General features: G+C 52.6%; 1 protein-coding gene across 22 annotated transcripts; it reads right to left on the reverse strand.

Annotated features, from left to right (window-relative positions):
• Positions 1–1,215: 1,215 nt before the first annotated feature.
• Positions 1,216–16,857, reverse strand: ATXN2L (ataxin 2 like). 22 transcript variants are annotated; one of them, XM_030924896.1, is made up of 24 exons: positions 16,355–16,857; positions 14,502–14,538; positions 14,227–14,283; positions 14,066–14,137; positions 13,541–13,691; positions 12,937–13,061; positions 10,477–10,568; positions 9,286–9,486; positions 7,570–7,745; positions 7,290–7,400; positions 6,065–6,277; positions 5,897–5,968; positions 5,568–5,638; positions 5,095–5,390; positions 4,941–5,010; positions 4,249–4,395; positions 4,044–4,116; positions 3,766–3,953; positions 3,263–3,392; positions 3,051–3,172; positions 2,691–2,900; positions 2,327–2,516; positions 1,964–2,000; positions 1,216–1,698 (listed from the first exon to the last, which is right to left on the reverse strand). In XM_030924896.1, the coding sequence occupies exons 1-23, from the start codon at positions 16,651–16,653 to the stop codon at positions 1,969–1,971; spliced, it is 3,135 nt and encodes a 1,044-aa protein (XP_030780756.1). In that variant the 5' UTR covers positions 16,654–16,857; the 3' UTR covers positions 1,216–1,698; positions 1,964–1,968. The 22 variants fall into 22 exon arrangements, 21 of the variants coding, with proteins under 21 accessions (XP_030780756.1, XP_030780755.1, XP_030780754.1 ...); XM_030924895.1 differs by having other exon boundaries at positions 1,216–1,721; XM_030924894.1 differs by having other exon boundaries at positions 2,273–2,516.
• Positions 16,858–17,591: the final 734 nt, after the last annotated feature.

Consider the following 17,591-nt stretch of genomic DNA (forward strand, 5'->3'; position numbering starts at 1 on the left):
CCCACCATGCACACCTATTACCAAGTTCCAAATCTGCATACACTGGGATTCTTCCCCAATACTGTAGCCTTTACTCTTCCTGTCCTGGTCTTAGCCAGCTTTCTCTGGCTTTGGTGAGAGCTGAAACACCCCAGTCTACCACCGAGCACCAGCCACTTCCTTAAAATCCTGGAAAGGTGAAATCACCTCCATTTTATAGACAAGGAAACCAAGATCAGGTCTTCGAAAAAATTCCCAACCTCCTTGAAAAACTACCTCCTCTGGAGCCTGATGTCATTTCCACATCCCATGCTTCAATCTTCTTGTCCCACCAATAATGCCTGATTTCGCTCCTGCTCCCCAGTAAGCCCAGTTCCCAACCAATCCTTTCCCCTCTTCTCCCACTAACAGCTTCACCTTTACAGCTCTCATCCACAATGTCAGCTGCGCATCTATCAGGACTTTAATTACCATAAACATTCACCCTTCAACATAAAGAGGTGTATGTAATTCATGAGATACTCCTATTAGAAATGAAACTTTAAATCACACCTTGAGATGAGGCCAAGTTCAAGGTGAGAAAATAGTCACTAGACAGCTGGGTGAGCTATCTATGTAGCAGTTCCAGAGCGAGCCAGGGACAGCGCCCTCAGGAACTGTGCCACTGCACAGTCCCATCCCGGGAAGGGGACTCCCATCTCACGTGCCATCTGGTCACCCAGAACCTCAGTCATCAACTACATAACTTCACAACATCAAGTCTGGAACCGACCTTCAAATCAATGGCACAAGACCCTGATCTGGCTCCCCATCATCCTGGATTTCAAAAACTGGCCACCATTTTTTGAGTCTTGCTCTGTCACCAGGCTGGAGTGCAATGGAGTGATCTCAGCTCACTGCAACCTCCGCCTCCCAGGTTTAAGTGATTCTACCACCTCAGCCTCCCAAGAAGCTGGGATTACAGGGATGTCCCACCAAGCCTGGCTAATTTTTGTATTTTTAGTAGAGACGGGGTTTCACCAAGTTGGCCAGGATGGTCTCTATCTCATATTGACTCGGTGATCTGCCCGCCTCGGCCTCCCAAAGTGCTGAGATCACAGGTGTGAGCCACCATGGCCGGCCACTGGACACCATTTTTACATGGAAGGAACGGGTGACAATGAGCACCTACCAATGCCACAAAAGACTGACAGCTGTCACCCCACTCTAGTCTCCTAGGAGGAAACTCCAGGCAGGTTAAGTTAGTTTAAAATTTTATTTTTTTATTTTTTAATATTTTTATGTAATAAAAAGTAAAAGTCCTTGTCCAGCCATCCTCGTGGGGCATCTGTCTGTCTCTCACACAGGTCACTCAAGTTAATGGGAAAGAAAGAACAGGGGGCCCAAGTCTGAAGTTATAAATAATAGAAAATAAAAGATCTTCCGTCTCCAGCGGGGAACAGATGAGAGGATGGGAGGGCAAGACTGGGTGGGGACGGGCAGGGGCAGAGCAGGAACCCCCCACCCCTGCTGGACCCTGGCCCTGCCCTCTGTGAGGCCCCTCCCATTCAAGGTGCTTGGCAGGAATTCCCCAGCTCCCCCGGGGGGAATGGGGGGATGGGGGGCTGGGAGTGGTCCGAGCTGCTGGGGGAAGAGACATAGATCACTCTTCCCTCCACTCATGGAGGTCTCAGGTCGCGGCCAGGACAATCTTCAGTTCCCCGGGGGGTGGAAGGGGAGCTGCTGGGAGGGATGAGATTGAACTGGTTGGAGGGGAAAGAGAAGAGAGCAGGAGCATTAGAACCCAAGCAGCTGTCCCTTCCTCCAATGCCGTCCAGTGGGGGTGTGGGGGTGTGTCTGGGAAGGAGCGGCCTCCTCAAGGTGTCTCGGGGGCTGTCAGAAGCACAGGTCAATCGCTGTTTCCCAGTAAGCCAGAGCCCTCACTCATGTGCCCAGCTCAGCCCCCCACACCCCAGTCTGGCCCTGTCTGCTGCACTGACCTTACCTCGGCTAAGTCAGGAGACAGTCGGGGTCACTGAGAGCTGGGGAGGCAGTGGGGAGGGGGGCTGCTGGATCACAACTGAGCGAGGACGGAGGGAAGCAAAGGACAGAGCCAGGAGCAAGCCCCTGGCGGCGGCGACTGTGGCTTCTGCCCACCCTACATACTTCACAGACAGGTGCAGGTCGGCGGGCGCCCTGTGGGACAGCCCTGCCTCCAAGACCCCTCACTCCCCACCCAGAACCCGTGCATCCTGCCCCACCTGCAGCCCCTCAGCTCTTCCATGCCAAATTCCCCCAGCTAATGAGAACTCACGAATCCTGTCATCGGCTCCTCCTGGAAATCCAGGCGCCTGGCCAGGCTGCTCACCTTGGGGGTGTCCGATGTAGGGGTAGGGTGAGGGTGTGGAAGCTGAGAGTGCAGGCACCCCACTCTGGGGCACCGCGCCTTGGGGGGGCCCCCCATGACTCTGGGGTGGGTGCAGCAGCATCACCTGGGGCGGGTGGGGAGCCCCAGGGTGAGGGGGCGGGGCTGCTGTGATTCCAGTTTGGACATGGGCCTGTGGAGAACAAAAAAGCAGCAGGGAAGACCACAGAATCCTGAGACAGACTCTGAGAGCCAGAGTTAGGGAGGACTATGGCAAGAGTAGCACCAGGGTCTTGGGAATGGGATGACCCCCATGGCAGATGAGCCCTGGCAAACAGACCCAGAAGTGGGACAGCTGGGCTCTTACCTGGGTAACATGGGCCATGTTGGTGAAGCCGTGGGGCAGCTGCTGGTGGTGGATGGCATACACAGCGGCTGGCTGGGGGAAGCTGCTCTGAGGGGACTGGGCAGAAGGTCCCGGTGGCAGAGAGGGTGGTGTGCCTGTCAGGGCCCCTGGGTGGTACAGATTCTGCTGTGGCTGTCCACTGCCCAGGTGTGGGGCCTGCCCCGCCTGATGCTGTTGGGGAGGGGAAAGTTGAGTGCCACCCAAGCCAGCAACTCACTGGCCCCTGGTTCTCACCACTCAGAAATGACCCCTAGCTCTATCCCACTCTTCCAGCCACCCATTCCTGCACCCCGACCACTCAGCAACCCCCAGAGCAGGCACCTGGACAGGACTGGGGGCCGCATGCTGGGACTGCGGCTGGCTTCCAGTAGGCGTGGTAGCCGGCTGCGGCTGGTGGGCATGGAGCTGCGTGGCATGGTGTGGGTAGGACTGGTGAACAGTGGCTGCAGCAGGAAGGAGGGAGAACCAGTGCTGAGCACACCAGAGGGGGCTGGCACACAGCCCAGAGCAGAGGGACCAGGCGTAGGACTCACCATAAAGGGCTTGGGGGGTGGGCTGCTCTGCAGAAGGGTACTGAGGGGTAGAGGATGACACGATGGCCTGGGGATGGCTGCCCGACGTCAGCATGCGTGGGTTGCTCTGAAGCATGGGGGCAAACACCGGCTGGCAGGACAGAGAGAGGAGTGGTTAGCACAGCCGCCAGGTGGGAAGGTGTCCTTCTGCCAGTCACTGCGTGCACAGCACCGCTTGGGCCTCCTCACAATCACCCTATTGATTCAACATTCACAACGATCCCACCCAGCAGACGCTATTTCCTCTACACTTCACAAACACACATGTCCAATGCCTTGTTACAGGTCCCATCAGAGCCACGGCTCAAGCCCAAGTCTGACGACACCAATCCCACGGCTGGTCAGGCTGGCCAATCCCACCCACAATGCTGCCTGCTGCCCCCAGCCAGCTCCCAAGTCTCTGGAGAAAATGGGATCCCTAGCAGAGGCCCTGGATCCTCACTGCCCTCCTGGGCTGCAGTCACCTGTGAGGGGTAGTGGGCCATGGGCTGCATCATGGCAGGCTGGCCTGGGAACTGCTGAGGGTTGTAGGGGATGTAGGAAGAATAGGGCGTGGCAGCCACCAGAGGTGGGCCAGCAGCCGCGGCGGCCTGCATCATTGGTGGGGCTGAAGCTGGCTGGTGTTGGTCTGAGCGCTGCGGGGGCAGGGAGCCTGGAGAAGGAGGAAGAGAGCAGAGATCAAGCTCCACCTGCCAGTAGGCCCTTGGCAGCCTCACCACCTGCCCCTCCTAGACCTGCTCACCTTTTGCTCCCCGGTACTTGCCCTGTTGCCCAGGCACTGAATTGGATACAGGATATGGATACATCTGAGGTGCCTGGGGATGAGGACACAGATGAGGCTGAATGACTCACTCACGAGTGCCCAGAATAGGCCTGACCTGGTCCCTCAATCAGCTCAACCAAATCCCACCCCGATAACCCTGGGCCCAGCCAGTCTCTCTGCACACCTGCACAGCTGGTCCCATATGGATCTGAGGTATGTAGGAGATGTACTGGGGGCTGTATAGCCCACTCTGGCCTGCTGTCAGCACCGGGATGGAGGGAGTTGAATGAGTCCGGGGCCCCGGAGAAGTTGGGGTACTGGTGGATTTATTCTGCAAAAAACAAGGGAGAACAATTTTATTTTGTATCTTCCCCTCTACTCCTGGCCGTGCCCAGAGTAGTAACAGCTAACATTCATTAAATGTTGGGTACCAAACACATTCTGCACTTATCTTGATAAAGCTTGCATTAAACCCTATGAGGAGATGAGCATTCTCAAGTTACAGGTGAGACAGAGAATGTAAATGAAGGCCAAGATCACAAACCTTCCAAATACAGGGGCTCAAGCCAAGTCAGCTGGCCTCTGTTCATGACTAACCCACTCCAGTACTCCCTCAGTCAAATGCCAAGAACAAAAGAAAAGCCTGTTAACCCCTCATCAGACTCACTGGGATCCCTGATCACCCAACCCTGGAGACCTGTGTCCATTTTCCCCAAGCCAGCCCCAAAGTTGCCATCCTTACATTTTTATGACATCTCCTCACATTGCCTGCCAGGCAAGTGGTCCTGGAAGTGAAGTGCTCCCCCTATTCATCTATAAGCACTGCCCAAGTCTCCCCACAGAAACCAAAGTCCACTTTCTCCCGTCCCAGCTCACCACAGACAGCAGAGGCTTTGTAGGATTGAACTCCTTAGCATTAGGGTTCAACGTTGATTTCTTTACTTGTCTGTGAGAGAAAATACAGTAAATCTTCACGGCTTGCTCCCATCTCTCCTGCCACCCTCCCAGAGCCCCACTCCGCTCCACTTACTCAGCAACAGGGCCCTCATCCTTGTCTTCTCCCTTGATGAGGCCCACTGGGGGGCTGCCAGTTTGGCTTGGGCAAGGTGGTGGGGGCTGCTCTGGCCCCTCAGTGCCTCCTGCTGGTGCCAGGGGTGGTTTGTCCTCCTTATCCGATACAGACTCTGTCTTGGAGGAGACGGGAGACCCCATGGGCTCCGAAGTCAACAGACCATCAACCTCCTTCTCCTTTCCTTTGGGCTCCTCCTTTAAGATCCGGGGAGGAAAAGGATCCAGGCTGTTCTCAGGGGAGCTACTGGGCTGAAGCTGGAAGAGAGAAATACACACAGTCCAGTATGACCCAGACCCTAGGTCCGGCTTTCTTCTTTCATCCTTTCTTGATCTCATCTCTTTGACCCCTACCCAGTCCTTTGCCTCGTCTATGAACCACTCCCAACCCCTTTACCCTGCTAATATACCAGCTCACTTCCACAGTTCTCTCACCTTAAACTGGGCCCCAAACTTTCTCAGTTCTTCCAGTTGGAATCGTTTCTGTTCATTCTGAAGACCAGGGACTATGAGAAAACAATCAAAAAGAAGAAAATACAAAACATGCTTTCTCCAAGGTGGCTACACAGTGCCAACAGAACAAAGAACAAGGAAGCAAAGAAAAAAGAGAAACTCTTGAGAATTACAGAAGTGAAATTACAATCCAAGGGCTGATAGACATTGCCTCTGATTTCCAACAAACTTCCCAACTGAAATACTCTCCCCTAGAAAAAGAAGCATTAACCCTCAGCAGAAAAAAAAAAAAAAAAAAAAACCACCCTCACCTTTCCCAGCTATCCGAGCCAGCTCCTGGGGCTCCAGAGTTCTCCCAGGTTCCTTGGTAGAGAGTTCTTTTACTGTGTAAGGAGAGAGAAATGCCTAAAGGTCCTTCTGTCCAGAACCACAAATCACACTAAATATGCATTAATGGCACTCAAACACCTAGCTCTTACCATCTGTGGGGGCCAGGGAGATCTTTGGAGAAGCTGGGGAAATGGAGCCCACTCCAGGATCTGAGACTGATGAGGTCACAGGGATGGAGGCTGAAGAGGTTGGCACTGCTGAACCAATGGGAGGCTCAGGACAGGAAGCTGAGATTGGGGCAGGGGCAGCAGACTTGGGAGAACGCGGGGGATATATCCGGCCCACTGGAAGAAAAGGGGGAGCTGTAGGATGGTTACTGCTAAGTCAACAGCAGCGAATACAAGGGCCTTACTCAAAACAGCAAGAAATTTTACACATTATACAACCAGAGTCACCAACTTAAATGTCTAGAAGGTCAAGGCAGGTAACATAACCAGGTAAATGGCCTCATGGGCATCATCGGTGACTGGAATGCTTAAAGGGGTGGCTGGGATTCTGTCCCAGTCAACTTGAGCTATGCAGCAAAGCAAGCTCAGTTGGTAGAACTTCCTGTAATTCAAAAGAAACTAAATATTTTCTATGGCTTCTATTGTTTTATTTATGTAGAGATAGGGTATCGCTCTGTTCCCCAGACTGGAGTGCAATGGTGTGATGCCATCTCACTGCAACCTCAGCCTCCTGGGCTCAAGCGATTCCCCCCACCTCAGCCTCTCAAGTAGCTGGGAGCACAGGTGCACGCCATCATGCCTAGCTAATCAATCTTTTTATTTTTTGCAGAGGGGTTTTGCCATGTTGCCCAGGCTGGTCTTGAACTCCTGGGCTCAAGCAATCTGCCTGCCTCAGACTGTTTTAAAAATTAGCAACTGGCAGGATGCGGTGGCTCATGCCTGTAATCCCAGCACTCTGGGAGGTGCGGTGGGCGGATATCCGGGAGGCTGAGGCAGGAGAATCACTTGAATCCGGGAGGTGGAGGTTGCGGTGAGCCAAGATGGCACTACTGCACTCCAGCCCAGGTGACAGTGCGAGACTCCGTCTCAAAAAACAAATAAACCAAAAAAAAAACCCAGAAAAGTTAGCAACTGATTCAAATCTAAACAAAGGATGTCTGCCAAGCAGACACAACTCATGAATTGCCAGGTTGAGATTTCTGCAGTAGGGAAATTAAAGAACTATTTCCCAATATGACTAAATCCCAAACGCCCAAAATATCTATCTTAAAATTATCTCCCATTCCAGCATTGTAACAACTGAACATATTTGCATCTCTTTACAAATTTCCATCCGTTTCTTCATCCAACACTACTAAAGCTTTACCTGCAGGAGGAGGTGGAACAGAAGTTTCTCCAGAAGGCCTATTACTGGGTGAAGACAGAGTCTTGGCACCTCTCAGAGGCCGCTGTGCCTTTGGGGACATGCGGGAAGGGCCTGTGTTTTTTTTTTTTTAAGATGAAGAAAACGTCAGAGGAGGCAGACAACCTATTATATTCCCACCGATGCAGTGTCATTCCAACTCCCCCAAACCCCTCCAGTTACCCTCCTACCTCCTCGGCATCCCCTTCCTTGCCCTGCCCCTCAAAGTCACCTCATAACTCACCTCCATTGATACCACGGGCCTCAGAACCTGGGCCAGGGCTGCTATTGTCCAGATGGTGAGGGCCACGAGGTGGCAAAGAGCTAAGGCCAGGACGACCGCCCCGAGAGCTGCTGCATCGAACTCCTCCCCGGGGACCTTCCCGGACTCGCTGAGGCAGAGGGATATACTTCCCCTCCCTGAGGAAAGAGTTCAAATAAGGCCAGGTAGTCACGAAACCCACGTTTTAGAAAGATGAAGCTGGCCGGGCGCGGTGGCTCAAGCCTGTAATCCCAGCACTTTGGGAGGCTGAGACGGGCGGATCACGAGGTCAGGAGATCAAGACCATCCTGGTTAACCCGGTGAAACCCTGTCTCTACTAAAAAATACAAAAAACTAGCCGGGCGAGGTGGCGGGCGCCTGTAATCCCAGCTACTCGGGAGGCTGAGGCAGGAGAATGGTGTAAAAACTCGGGACGCGGAGCTTGCAGTGAGCTGAGATCCGGCCACTGCACTCCAGCCTGAGCGACAGAGCAAGACTCCATCTCAAAAAAAAAAAAAAAAAAAAGAAAGAAAAATGAAGCCATTTCTTCTTCTAAAGTCTCTCCCTTCTGCCCTCAAACACACATACACTGCCTGGCTCCAGCACTATTCCACTTGAAGATCTGCCCCAGTTTAATGTTCTATGGCTACAGACTTATGACCTTATGTGACATCAACTCTGAGCCAACCAACCTGGCCAATGCTCCACAATTCTACAACTCCTGACCTGTGACAAAGTTAAGATCACACCATAGTTCCTGGGAGTTTTTTTTTTTTTTTTGAGACAGAGTCTCGCCCTGTCCCCCTGGCTGGAGTGCAGTGGCGCGATCTCGGCTCACTGCAAGCTCCGCCTCCCGGGTTCCCACCATTCTCCTGCCTCAGCCTCCCAAGTAGCTGGGACTACAGGCGCCTGCCACCGGGCCCGGCTAATTTTTTGTATTTTTAGTAGAGACGGGGTTTCACCGTGGTCTCGATCTCCTGACCTTGTGATCCGCCCGCTTCGGCCTCCCAAAGTGCTGGGATTACAGGTGTGAGCCACCGCGCCCAGCCCCAGGGACAGTTTTTATAAGACACAAATAATGTAGTTATATTTCACTTTTTTTTTTTTTTTTTTTTGAGACGGAGTCTCGCTCTGTCACCCAGGCTGGAGTGCAGTGGCGCAATCTCGGCTCACTGCAAGCTCCGCCTCCCAGGTTCACGCCATTCTCCTGCCTCAGCCTCCCAAGTAGCTGGGACTACAGGCGCCCGCCACCTCGCCTGGCTAGTTTTTCATATTTTTTAGTAGAGACGGGGTTTCACCGTGTTAGCCAGGATGGTCTCGATCTCCTGACCTCGTGATCCACCCGTCTCGGCCTCCCAAAGTGCTGGGATTACAGGCTTGAGCCACCGCGCCCGGGCTTATATTTCACTTTTATAAGAAAAAATAGCACATATATAAAAATGAATACAAAGAAAAAAAGAACGTAAACCAAAATTTTCCAATTTTTTTTTAAATCTACAAGCTTCAGCTTTGTTACTCAGCTTTTTTACTTTGGGCAAATTACATAATCTCACTTTACTTCAACCTCCTAAACCTGTGTATGACATTTCACATGGTCGCAGGTCGCAAGACTTAAACCACAGCACCCATCAACTCTGGGCCCAGGTCCCAGGACATTCCCGGAAGCCCCAAATAGTCCTGGCCGTTCACGACAGTCACCTGGATGCCAAGCTGGGGCTCTCTCGCCCCGAGCCCTGCCGCTGGACCGCACTGTGCTTCTCCTCTTCAGTGCGCCCATCATCGTTTTCCATGGCTATCCGCAGGCGGTACTGGGGGCTTGATTCAATCTCTCGAGCCAACTGGGCCGCACGCAGCTCTCGCTGACGAAATTCTTCTGAGTTGTCCTTTTCTAAGGGCACCCTGAGACAGCACCCACAGACCACCACCATCCCAGTGCCAGGGGACAAAAGAGGAAAAAAAGAAAAACATTTCAACAAGTCCAATCACCAGTTCAGGCACGTAAGTATTTAATTCTTTTTTTTTTTTTCTGAGACAAGTGTCTCGCTCTGTCGCCCAGGCTGGAGTGCAGTGGCACGATCTCAGCTCACTGCAAGCTCTGCCTCCTGGGTTCACACCATTCTCTTGCCTCAGCCTCCCGAGTAGCTGGTACTACAGGCACCCGCCACCACGCCCAGCTACTTTTTTTGAATTTTTAGTAGAGATGGGTTTTCACCACGTTAGCCAGGATGGTCTCGATCTCCTGACCTCGTGATTCGCCCGCCTCAGCCTCCCAAAGTGCTGGGATTACAGGCATGAGCCACCATGCTCGGCCAGTATTTAATCCTTTCAACTCAACATCTGGGTAACGGGCACCGACTACGTCCCAGGAAGAGCACCAAGGCTTATCTGGGAATGTCAGGAGCACTTACGTGCTTAAAACCTTTGAGGGAGGCTGGGTGTGGTGGCTCACACCTGTAATCCCAGCACTTTGGGAGGCCGAGGTGGGCGGATCACGAGGTAAGGAGATCGAGACCATCCTGGCTAACACAGTGAAACCCCGTCTACTACAAATACAAAAAAATTAGCCAGGCATGGTGGCGGGCGCCTGTAGTCCCAGCTACTTGGGAGGCTGAAGCAGGAGAATGGCGTGAACCCGGGAGGTGGAGCTTGCACTGAGCCGAGACTGCACCACTGCACTTCAGCCTGGGTGATACAGCAAGACTCCATCTCAAAAACAAAACAAAACAAAACCTTTGAGGGAATAGTTCCACAAGGCAGAGTAGGAGCAGGGGCAGTGACCCTGGACACCCAGAGAAAAAGGAGCAAAAACTATGTTCTACCTGGAAAACTGTCTTCACTTAGTGACCCCATATCACCAACACATCACCTGGAGAGCACCAAGACACTCACGTATAAGAGGAAAGACTGCTATCATAGGTGGTCTTCACACCGTAGTTCTCCTCATTAAACTTGAACATTTCATTGGGGTCCCATCCATTGGACTGGGGAAGGAGAAAGCAGGTTTTAAAATCCAGCAAAAAAAGCAACATTGACAAGTCACTTCCATCAGATTAAAAACTCCAAGATGTGACCAAATTGGCTGGGCACAGTGGCTGAAACCTGTAATCCCAGTAGTCTGGGAAGCTGAGGCAGGACGATCTCCTGAGGCCAGGAGTTTAAGGCCAGCCTGGGCAACACAGCAAAAGCCCATCTCTACAAAAAAATAATGAAACAGGTGGGTGTGGTGGTGCCTGCCTGGGGTCCTAGTTACTCACTACTCAGGAGACTGAGAGAGGATCACTTGAGCCCAGGAGTTTGAGGTTGCAGTGAACTATTACGGCACCACTGTACTCAGGTCTGGGCGACTGGCTGGGCGTGGTGGCTCATGCTTGTAACCCCAGCACTTTGGGAGGTGGGTGGATCACCTGAGGTCAGAAGTTTGAGATCAACCTGACCAATATGGTGAAATCCCATCTCTACTAAAAATAAAAAATTAGCCATCCGTGGTGGCGCATGCCTGCAGTCCGGGCTGAGGCAGGAGAATCGCTTGAACCTGGGAGGCAGAGGTTGCAGTGAGCTGAGATCGAGCCACTGCACTCCAGCCTCCAGCCTGGTTGACAGAGCAAGACCCTGTCTCAAACAAAAAACAAAACAAAACAAACAACAACAACAAAAACCCAGGCAACAGAGCAAGATTCTGTCTCAATAATAAGTAAGTGAACAAGACTGAAAAAATAAGGATGTGGCTGGCAAAAGTAATCGACTAATAATTGTAATTACTAACGGCAATTTTTTTTTTTTTTGTGACAGTTTCATTCTTGTTGCCCAGGCTGGAGTGCAATGGCACCATTTTGGCTCACCGCAACCTCCATCTCCTGGGTTCAAGCGATCCTCCTGCCTCAACCTCGCCAGTAGCTAGGATTACAGCATGTGCCACCATGCCCAGCTAATTTTGTATTTTTAGTAGAGATGGGATTTCTCCATGTTGGTCAGGTTGGTCTCAAACTCCCAATCTCAGGTGATCCGCCTGCCTTGGCCTCCCAAAGTGCTGGGATTACTGGCGTGAGCCACTGATCCCGACCTGCAACTGTTAATAATTACTAACAATTGCAGCAGAAATTAGCGGTAACTAGTAAACCTGAAAAGTCATAAGATCTAAGAAGTCTATTTCCAAGACATCCCAGAAAAATTCTGGCACATGTGCATAGGTAATACGAGTTCTTAAAGTCCAGCAAGGTACTATTTTTAGTAGCAAAATAATGGAAACAAAATGCAGATGAATAAGGAAAAGGACAAACACAATTTGCTGTGTATACATACGTGTGTGAATATAAAGAAAACATTACACAACAATAAAAGCAAAGAACTAGATCTATGTATCACCATGAGAAGTTCGAAAAGGCAAAAAAAGCGAATTCTTGTACAAACCAAACATAACAAAGCAATAAGGTATTCATTCACAAGACATTTGTTTCTCAACAGACATTCTCGCTATGATGCCCAGGCTGGAGCACAGTGGCCATTCACAAGTTCAATCGTAGTGCACCAAAGCCTGAAATGATTCTCCTACCTCAGCCTGAGTAGCTGGGACTACAGGTGTGGGACCACCATGCTCAGCTCTATTCATGAGCAGTTTTTATTTTTTTTTTTGAGATAGCCTCACTGTCATTCAGACTGGAGTCCAGTGGCACAATCTCAGCTCACTGCAGCCTCAAACTCCTGGGCTCAAGTGATCCTCCTGCCTTGGCCTCCTAAGTAGCTGGGACTACAGGAATGAGCCACTGTGCTCAGCCTCATGAGAGATTTTAAATGTCTCAGAGTAGCTGATTTTGGGAAGATAAATGGGTCTACGCAGTAATCTTACTTTTTGTTATGTTGAAAAATAATGTGATGCAAATGCTAGAAATGGTTAATTATAGATAGTAAGAAAATAAGTTAATGTTTTAGTTTTTTTTTTGACAGGGTCCAGTCAGGCTGGAGTGCAGTGGTATGATCACTGGGCTCAAGTGATCCTCCCACCTCAGCCTCCCAAGTAGCTGGGATTACAGGTACATGCCACCAAACCTTGCTAGCTTTTATATATCTTGTTGCAACAGGGTTTTGCCATGTTGCCCGTGCTGGTCTCGAACTCCTTGACTCAAGTGACCCACCAGCCTTGGCCTACCAAAGTGCTGGGATTACAAGCATAAGCCACTGCACCCAGGTAAGAATAGGTATTTTTACTTTGCTATTTTCTATACCTTTTTATTTGTTATCTGACCACCTTCAACGGGCAACAGTAAATATTTCCCTCCCCCCTCAAATGAACCTCACTGTCGACAACCCATTCTGTCTGTCAAGCTCCCAGGTTCTCAGGGAAGGAGGCTATACCATGTCGGACTCGAGGTCGTAGTCGTCGCTGTTGCTGTCACCCCCCTCCCAGCGCTGAAGCACCTTCTCTTTGTGTTCCCCATTCACTTTCGAGTTCATGGCAATGGCTGAATCGGTGAACTTGTCTGTGGGGGCAGAGGTGAAGATCAGCAGTCAGGCCCTACTTCACAGACTTCTTTCCAATAACCCCCAACCCCACTCCCCGTAAGTAGTAGTTCAGGAACAAAAAGTTTGAGAAGCCCAGAGTACGTGTGCCTGTGTGTCAGCACGCCCAGGGGGTGGGGAGACAACAGAAAAAAAGTATAAGAAGTCTATCAAGATTATGATTCCAAAGAAAAAAGAAATTAAAAACCAACAAAGAAAATATGAAGAACTACAACATGGGCTGGAATTCATTACATTATATATTAGACATCAAGACATATTTTTAAGAAGAAAAATCCACCCACCTCACTCAGAAAAAATAAGAAAAGGCATTAAGGCAAAAAAAAAAAAAAAGAAAAAAAAAGAAACCAAACACATCACCTTGTTCCACCTGCACAAAAACTGCCCTCTGTCCTCTATGCACACAGAGTAGGTCTGAGGTAAGAGCCTAGGACAATACCTTTAGTAGCGTAGTTGAAGTCAACATTTCGGAAGTGCACGAGCATGACGTCACTTGGCTTAAACACCATGGTGTCCACAATGTCCTCCCGGCGAGGGCCACCTGCTGGCTCAGATGCTTTCCGGTGCACAGCATCCACTGCTAGTTCAAACTACAAACACCCCATTCCCCACACCCACGGGTCAGTTTCAAGAAATGTGAAGGCAAAAATAGGACTGGATTTCTCTTACCCTTCCTGAACTTTTCACAACACTACATCCTCAATACGCTTGGAACCAAGTGCATTGTTTTCTCAACATCAGCCACAGGACTTAGCAAAAGTCTCACAAAAATTTAAACTTAAATACTTTAACGTAAAAGTACCCAGCCCTCAAATGTGTCTTTTTTCCCTGCAGCACTATTCAGCACAGGCTCACAGAAACAACTAAAGGCATACTCTGACATCACCCAATTGACACCTTCAATCAGTCTATTTCACTCTCCTACTCTGCAACTCCAAAAATAATCAAATTTGAGTACACTGACCTTTGAGCTTAGCGTCTTGAAGATACCCTCATAGGTGGTACCATTTTTCACCTTTACATCACAAGTGGAGCCCTGGCAGAGGGGGAAAAAGAAGAAGAATGTCTCCAGAAAGTAGATGCAGTACGTTCCTCAAACAACCCAGGGGTTAAGTACCAACTTACCACAACAGCTGTAAGGAAATGCAGCATTCTGGAATTGTTGTAGACGCCTTCAAACACCTGTCAGTTAACATAGGAGGGAGAATTAAAGGAGTAATCAGTCAACACCTCACTGTCTTTTCTAAATGCCAGCACTCTATTCATTCTGCTTTGTGTGTGCTGAGCCCACAGCCCTCCTGAGTACATTAGACTCTATCGAGACCTAATGTGCTCTGTATTTCCACATTATGCATCTTTTAGGTCCATGTAGCTTAAAAAGGGTGGGAGAAGACACTCACAGGTGACTGTGGGGGTCCCTTTCCTGTGCTCTGTCCCCTACAAGAAAAGAAAACAAGAAATTATGTCTGTTCAAGCCCTCTTAGACCACTATGAAATTGATGTTAAATCCTAGAAGTATATACCACCTGATGCTGATTTAGACTACAAAATCGTTAGTAAGATTTTTCTTTTCTATTTTATTTTATTTTTTTGAGACAGGGTCTCCGTCTGTTACCCAGGCTGGGGTGCAGTGGTACCATCTCAGCTCACTGCAGCCTCAACTTCCCAGGCTCAAGCGATCTTCCTGTCTCAGCCTCTCGAGTGGCTGGGAGTATAGGTGCACACCAGCACTCCTGGCTTTTTTTTTTTTTTTTTTAATTTTTAGTAGAGATGGGATTTCCTATCTGTGTTGCCCAGGCTGGTCTCGATCTCCTGGGCTCAAGGGATCCTCCCACCTTTGCCTCCTAAAGTGCTGGCATTACAGGCGTGAGCCACTGTGCCCGGCCAATAAATAAGATTTTCCAAATTCTCACCTTGTAGAGGAAGAAAGAAATAGACGTTAAAAAGCCAGCAAACACATTTCCTCCAAATGCCAGCAAAAAAGATCTCAGTCAACAATGGTTGTCAATTGTTCTAAGAACCAACGAGAGGCTAGGGCTGCAGGCTACCAACACATCAATGCTACAGTATTAACCAAAAACCCACCTCAGCTGTGTGGGCAAAAGCTCCAGGAGTGCAGCTTCGGAACTACCTAGCTCAGGCATATTACCTCCCAAACAGAAAAGACAATCATTTTCAGCAGCCTGACGCCTCAAACTGTGGAAGGAGGGGTATCCCCTCCACACCCCATCCCCTCGACCTCATGACTCATTCAGCCCGTTACCCACTCTGCGGGGATCACCAATCGCCAGGTAACCCTGCTTGTCGCTGGCTGATGTAACCGGCGGTTGAAGAGGGCGAAGAGGGGGCCGCTGGCAGGGCTGGGGGACAGCGCAGCCGCAAAAGCCATCCACCGGGAGGCCTCGCCCGCTCTGCGCCTGCGCACTAAAGCCCACGGGCCTTTTCGAACCCCCACCTCCCGCGATCAGAGCCCACTGCGCCTGCGTGTGCCGCCACTATTAATTCCATTAACACACACGCGCGCACAGGAAAAACTGAGCAGGGCCTCCACTACTCATGGACCGCCACCAGACGAGCCCCTCCACGAACCAGCCCCTGCCCTTGGTGTTCCCGCGGCGCGCGAATGCCCGGGTCATGAGACCTAGCATCCACGCGCACGTACGGGAAGGGGGCGCGCGCGCCAGAGGCTCCCGGGCCGCAGTCCTCCCAGTCATCCCTCCTTCCGTCCCCCCGCCCACCTCGCTCCCCTCCTACTGGCCAGACCGGGAAGGGGGAGGCAGCAACCCGCTCCCAAGTCCCTCCCTCCCCATTGGCCAAACTGTGGGCCGCGCGCCCCCCTCCATTGGCTACGGCCGGGGACCCCTTCCCGCAGCAGACTCCCCATTGGCTGAAGCCAGGGACCGCGAGACCCTTCGTGGTAATGGAACCGGGGACCCCGATCAGCTCCTCGCCCCCCCCCCAACTCCCCGATCCGACAGCGCCGGCGGGATGCGCCCCGCCTCCCCTGTAGGCCGGGGCTGCGAGCCCTGACTAGGCCCCGAGAGCCGAGCGCGGCCCCTCAGTGCTCCGGTGACCGCCCGGGGACCCTTTCCCTCCCACCTGCTCGGACCTGAGGGGGCCCTCCCCCAGCTTCACGGGGACTCCCCACCCAGCCGGTGCCCCTCACGGTGCCGGGTTGGGGTCTGCCCCGCCGGAACCGAGCCGCCGCCTCCAGGTGGTCGCAGGTCCCTCGCCCGGAGCCCACCCTCCTCACCTGGCGCTGCCGATGGCGGCGGCCCCTGGTCTCTCCTGGTGCTGCTGCTGCGGCGGCGGCGGCGGCGCCAAGATGCCTTCGGCTCCCCGGCGGAGCCCGCTCCCGGTAGCGGCCACAGGCCCTAGGCAGGGGGAGGCGGCCGCTGGAGGCCCGGGAGGAGCCGCGGAGGTGGTCAGCGGCCCCGGGAGGCCGCCGTTGGGAGGGCTGGTGCCCCCGGGGGGCCGGCGGGCCACGGCCTGTTGCGTGGGGGGTGGCTGCTGGGGCTGGGAGGGCTGTTGTGGCGGCTGAGGCTTCAACATGATGGCAGCGTCCGGAAGGGGAATTAGAGGGAAGGGAGGGAGAGAGGGGGCCGGGGCTGGGGCCCCGCTGGAGAGCGCGGGAAGCGAGGGGGATCGGGCAGCCGGGACCCGCCGTTGGCGGGCGGGGGGAGCCCCGCGGTGTCGGGGGTGGAGAGAGAAGACCGCGGCGCGAGGAAGCGCCGCGAGGCGGAAGGGGAGGGGGTCTCGCGGGCTGGAAAGCGAGAGGGCGCGAGCCGGGCTGGCGCGCGTGCGCGTCGCCGGGGCGCGGAGAGGGAGGAGCGCGCGGGCGGGAGCTCCTGGGGGGAGGGGCGGCAGGAGCGAGCAGTGGCGCGAGGTGCCGCGCACACCGGCGCGGTTAGCTCCCGGCGGGAGAGAGGGAGAGAATCAAGTCGGTGAACCTCGCACCCCTAGCCCTGGGAGTGGGTAAGGAGCGGCGCGGGCGCTCACGCGCGCCAAGGATTTAGGGTCTCAAGGTCTCAAACCGCCTTAGAAGCCGGCGGCCGCTGTCGCTTCACAATGAGCGTGTGAGGCGCTGGGGGAGGAGCCGAAGGCGCCAGAGGAAGGGCCGGCCGCTCCGCCCACGCCGGCGCTGCGTCTCGATGCCTCCGCGGGAGTGTGAAGGCACGTCGTGCGTGAGGCTCTTCCGCCACCTGGGGGCCCGTGGGCGGAGCTTTAAGTGCCAAAATATCTCCGGGACTGGACCACCCGAGCGACTGCGCTTTTAGGCAGGTGGTAGGTTTCGCAAGGAGCTACCCCCCCACCCTGTTTAAGTAACAGACTGATGAGCATTAAAGTGATTCGTTTGAGCGTGTTGATCTTTGCAGATGAGTTTACGTCTCGTACTAAATTATTTTAAATTTTTGTGATTTTGACCTAACTTGTTCCTCTATCCCCGAGAATGAATCTTTAAACTGTAGTAACAAAGACTGAAGGCCAAA

This window comes from Rhinopithecus roxellana, chromosome 20, assembly GCF_007565055.1.
Source record: "Rhinopithecus roxellana isolate Shanxi Qingling chromosome 20, ASM756505v1, whole genome shotgun sequence".
NCBI classification, from domain to species: Eukaryota; Metazoa; Chordata; class Mammalia; order Primates; family Cercopithecidae; genus Rhinopithecus; species Rhinopithecus roxellana.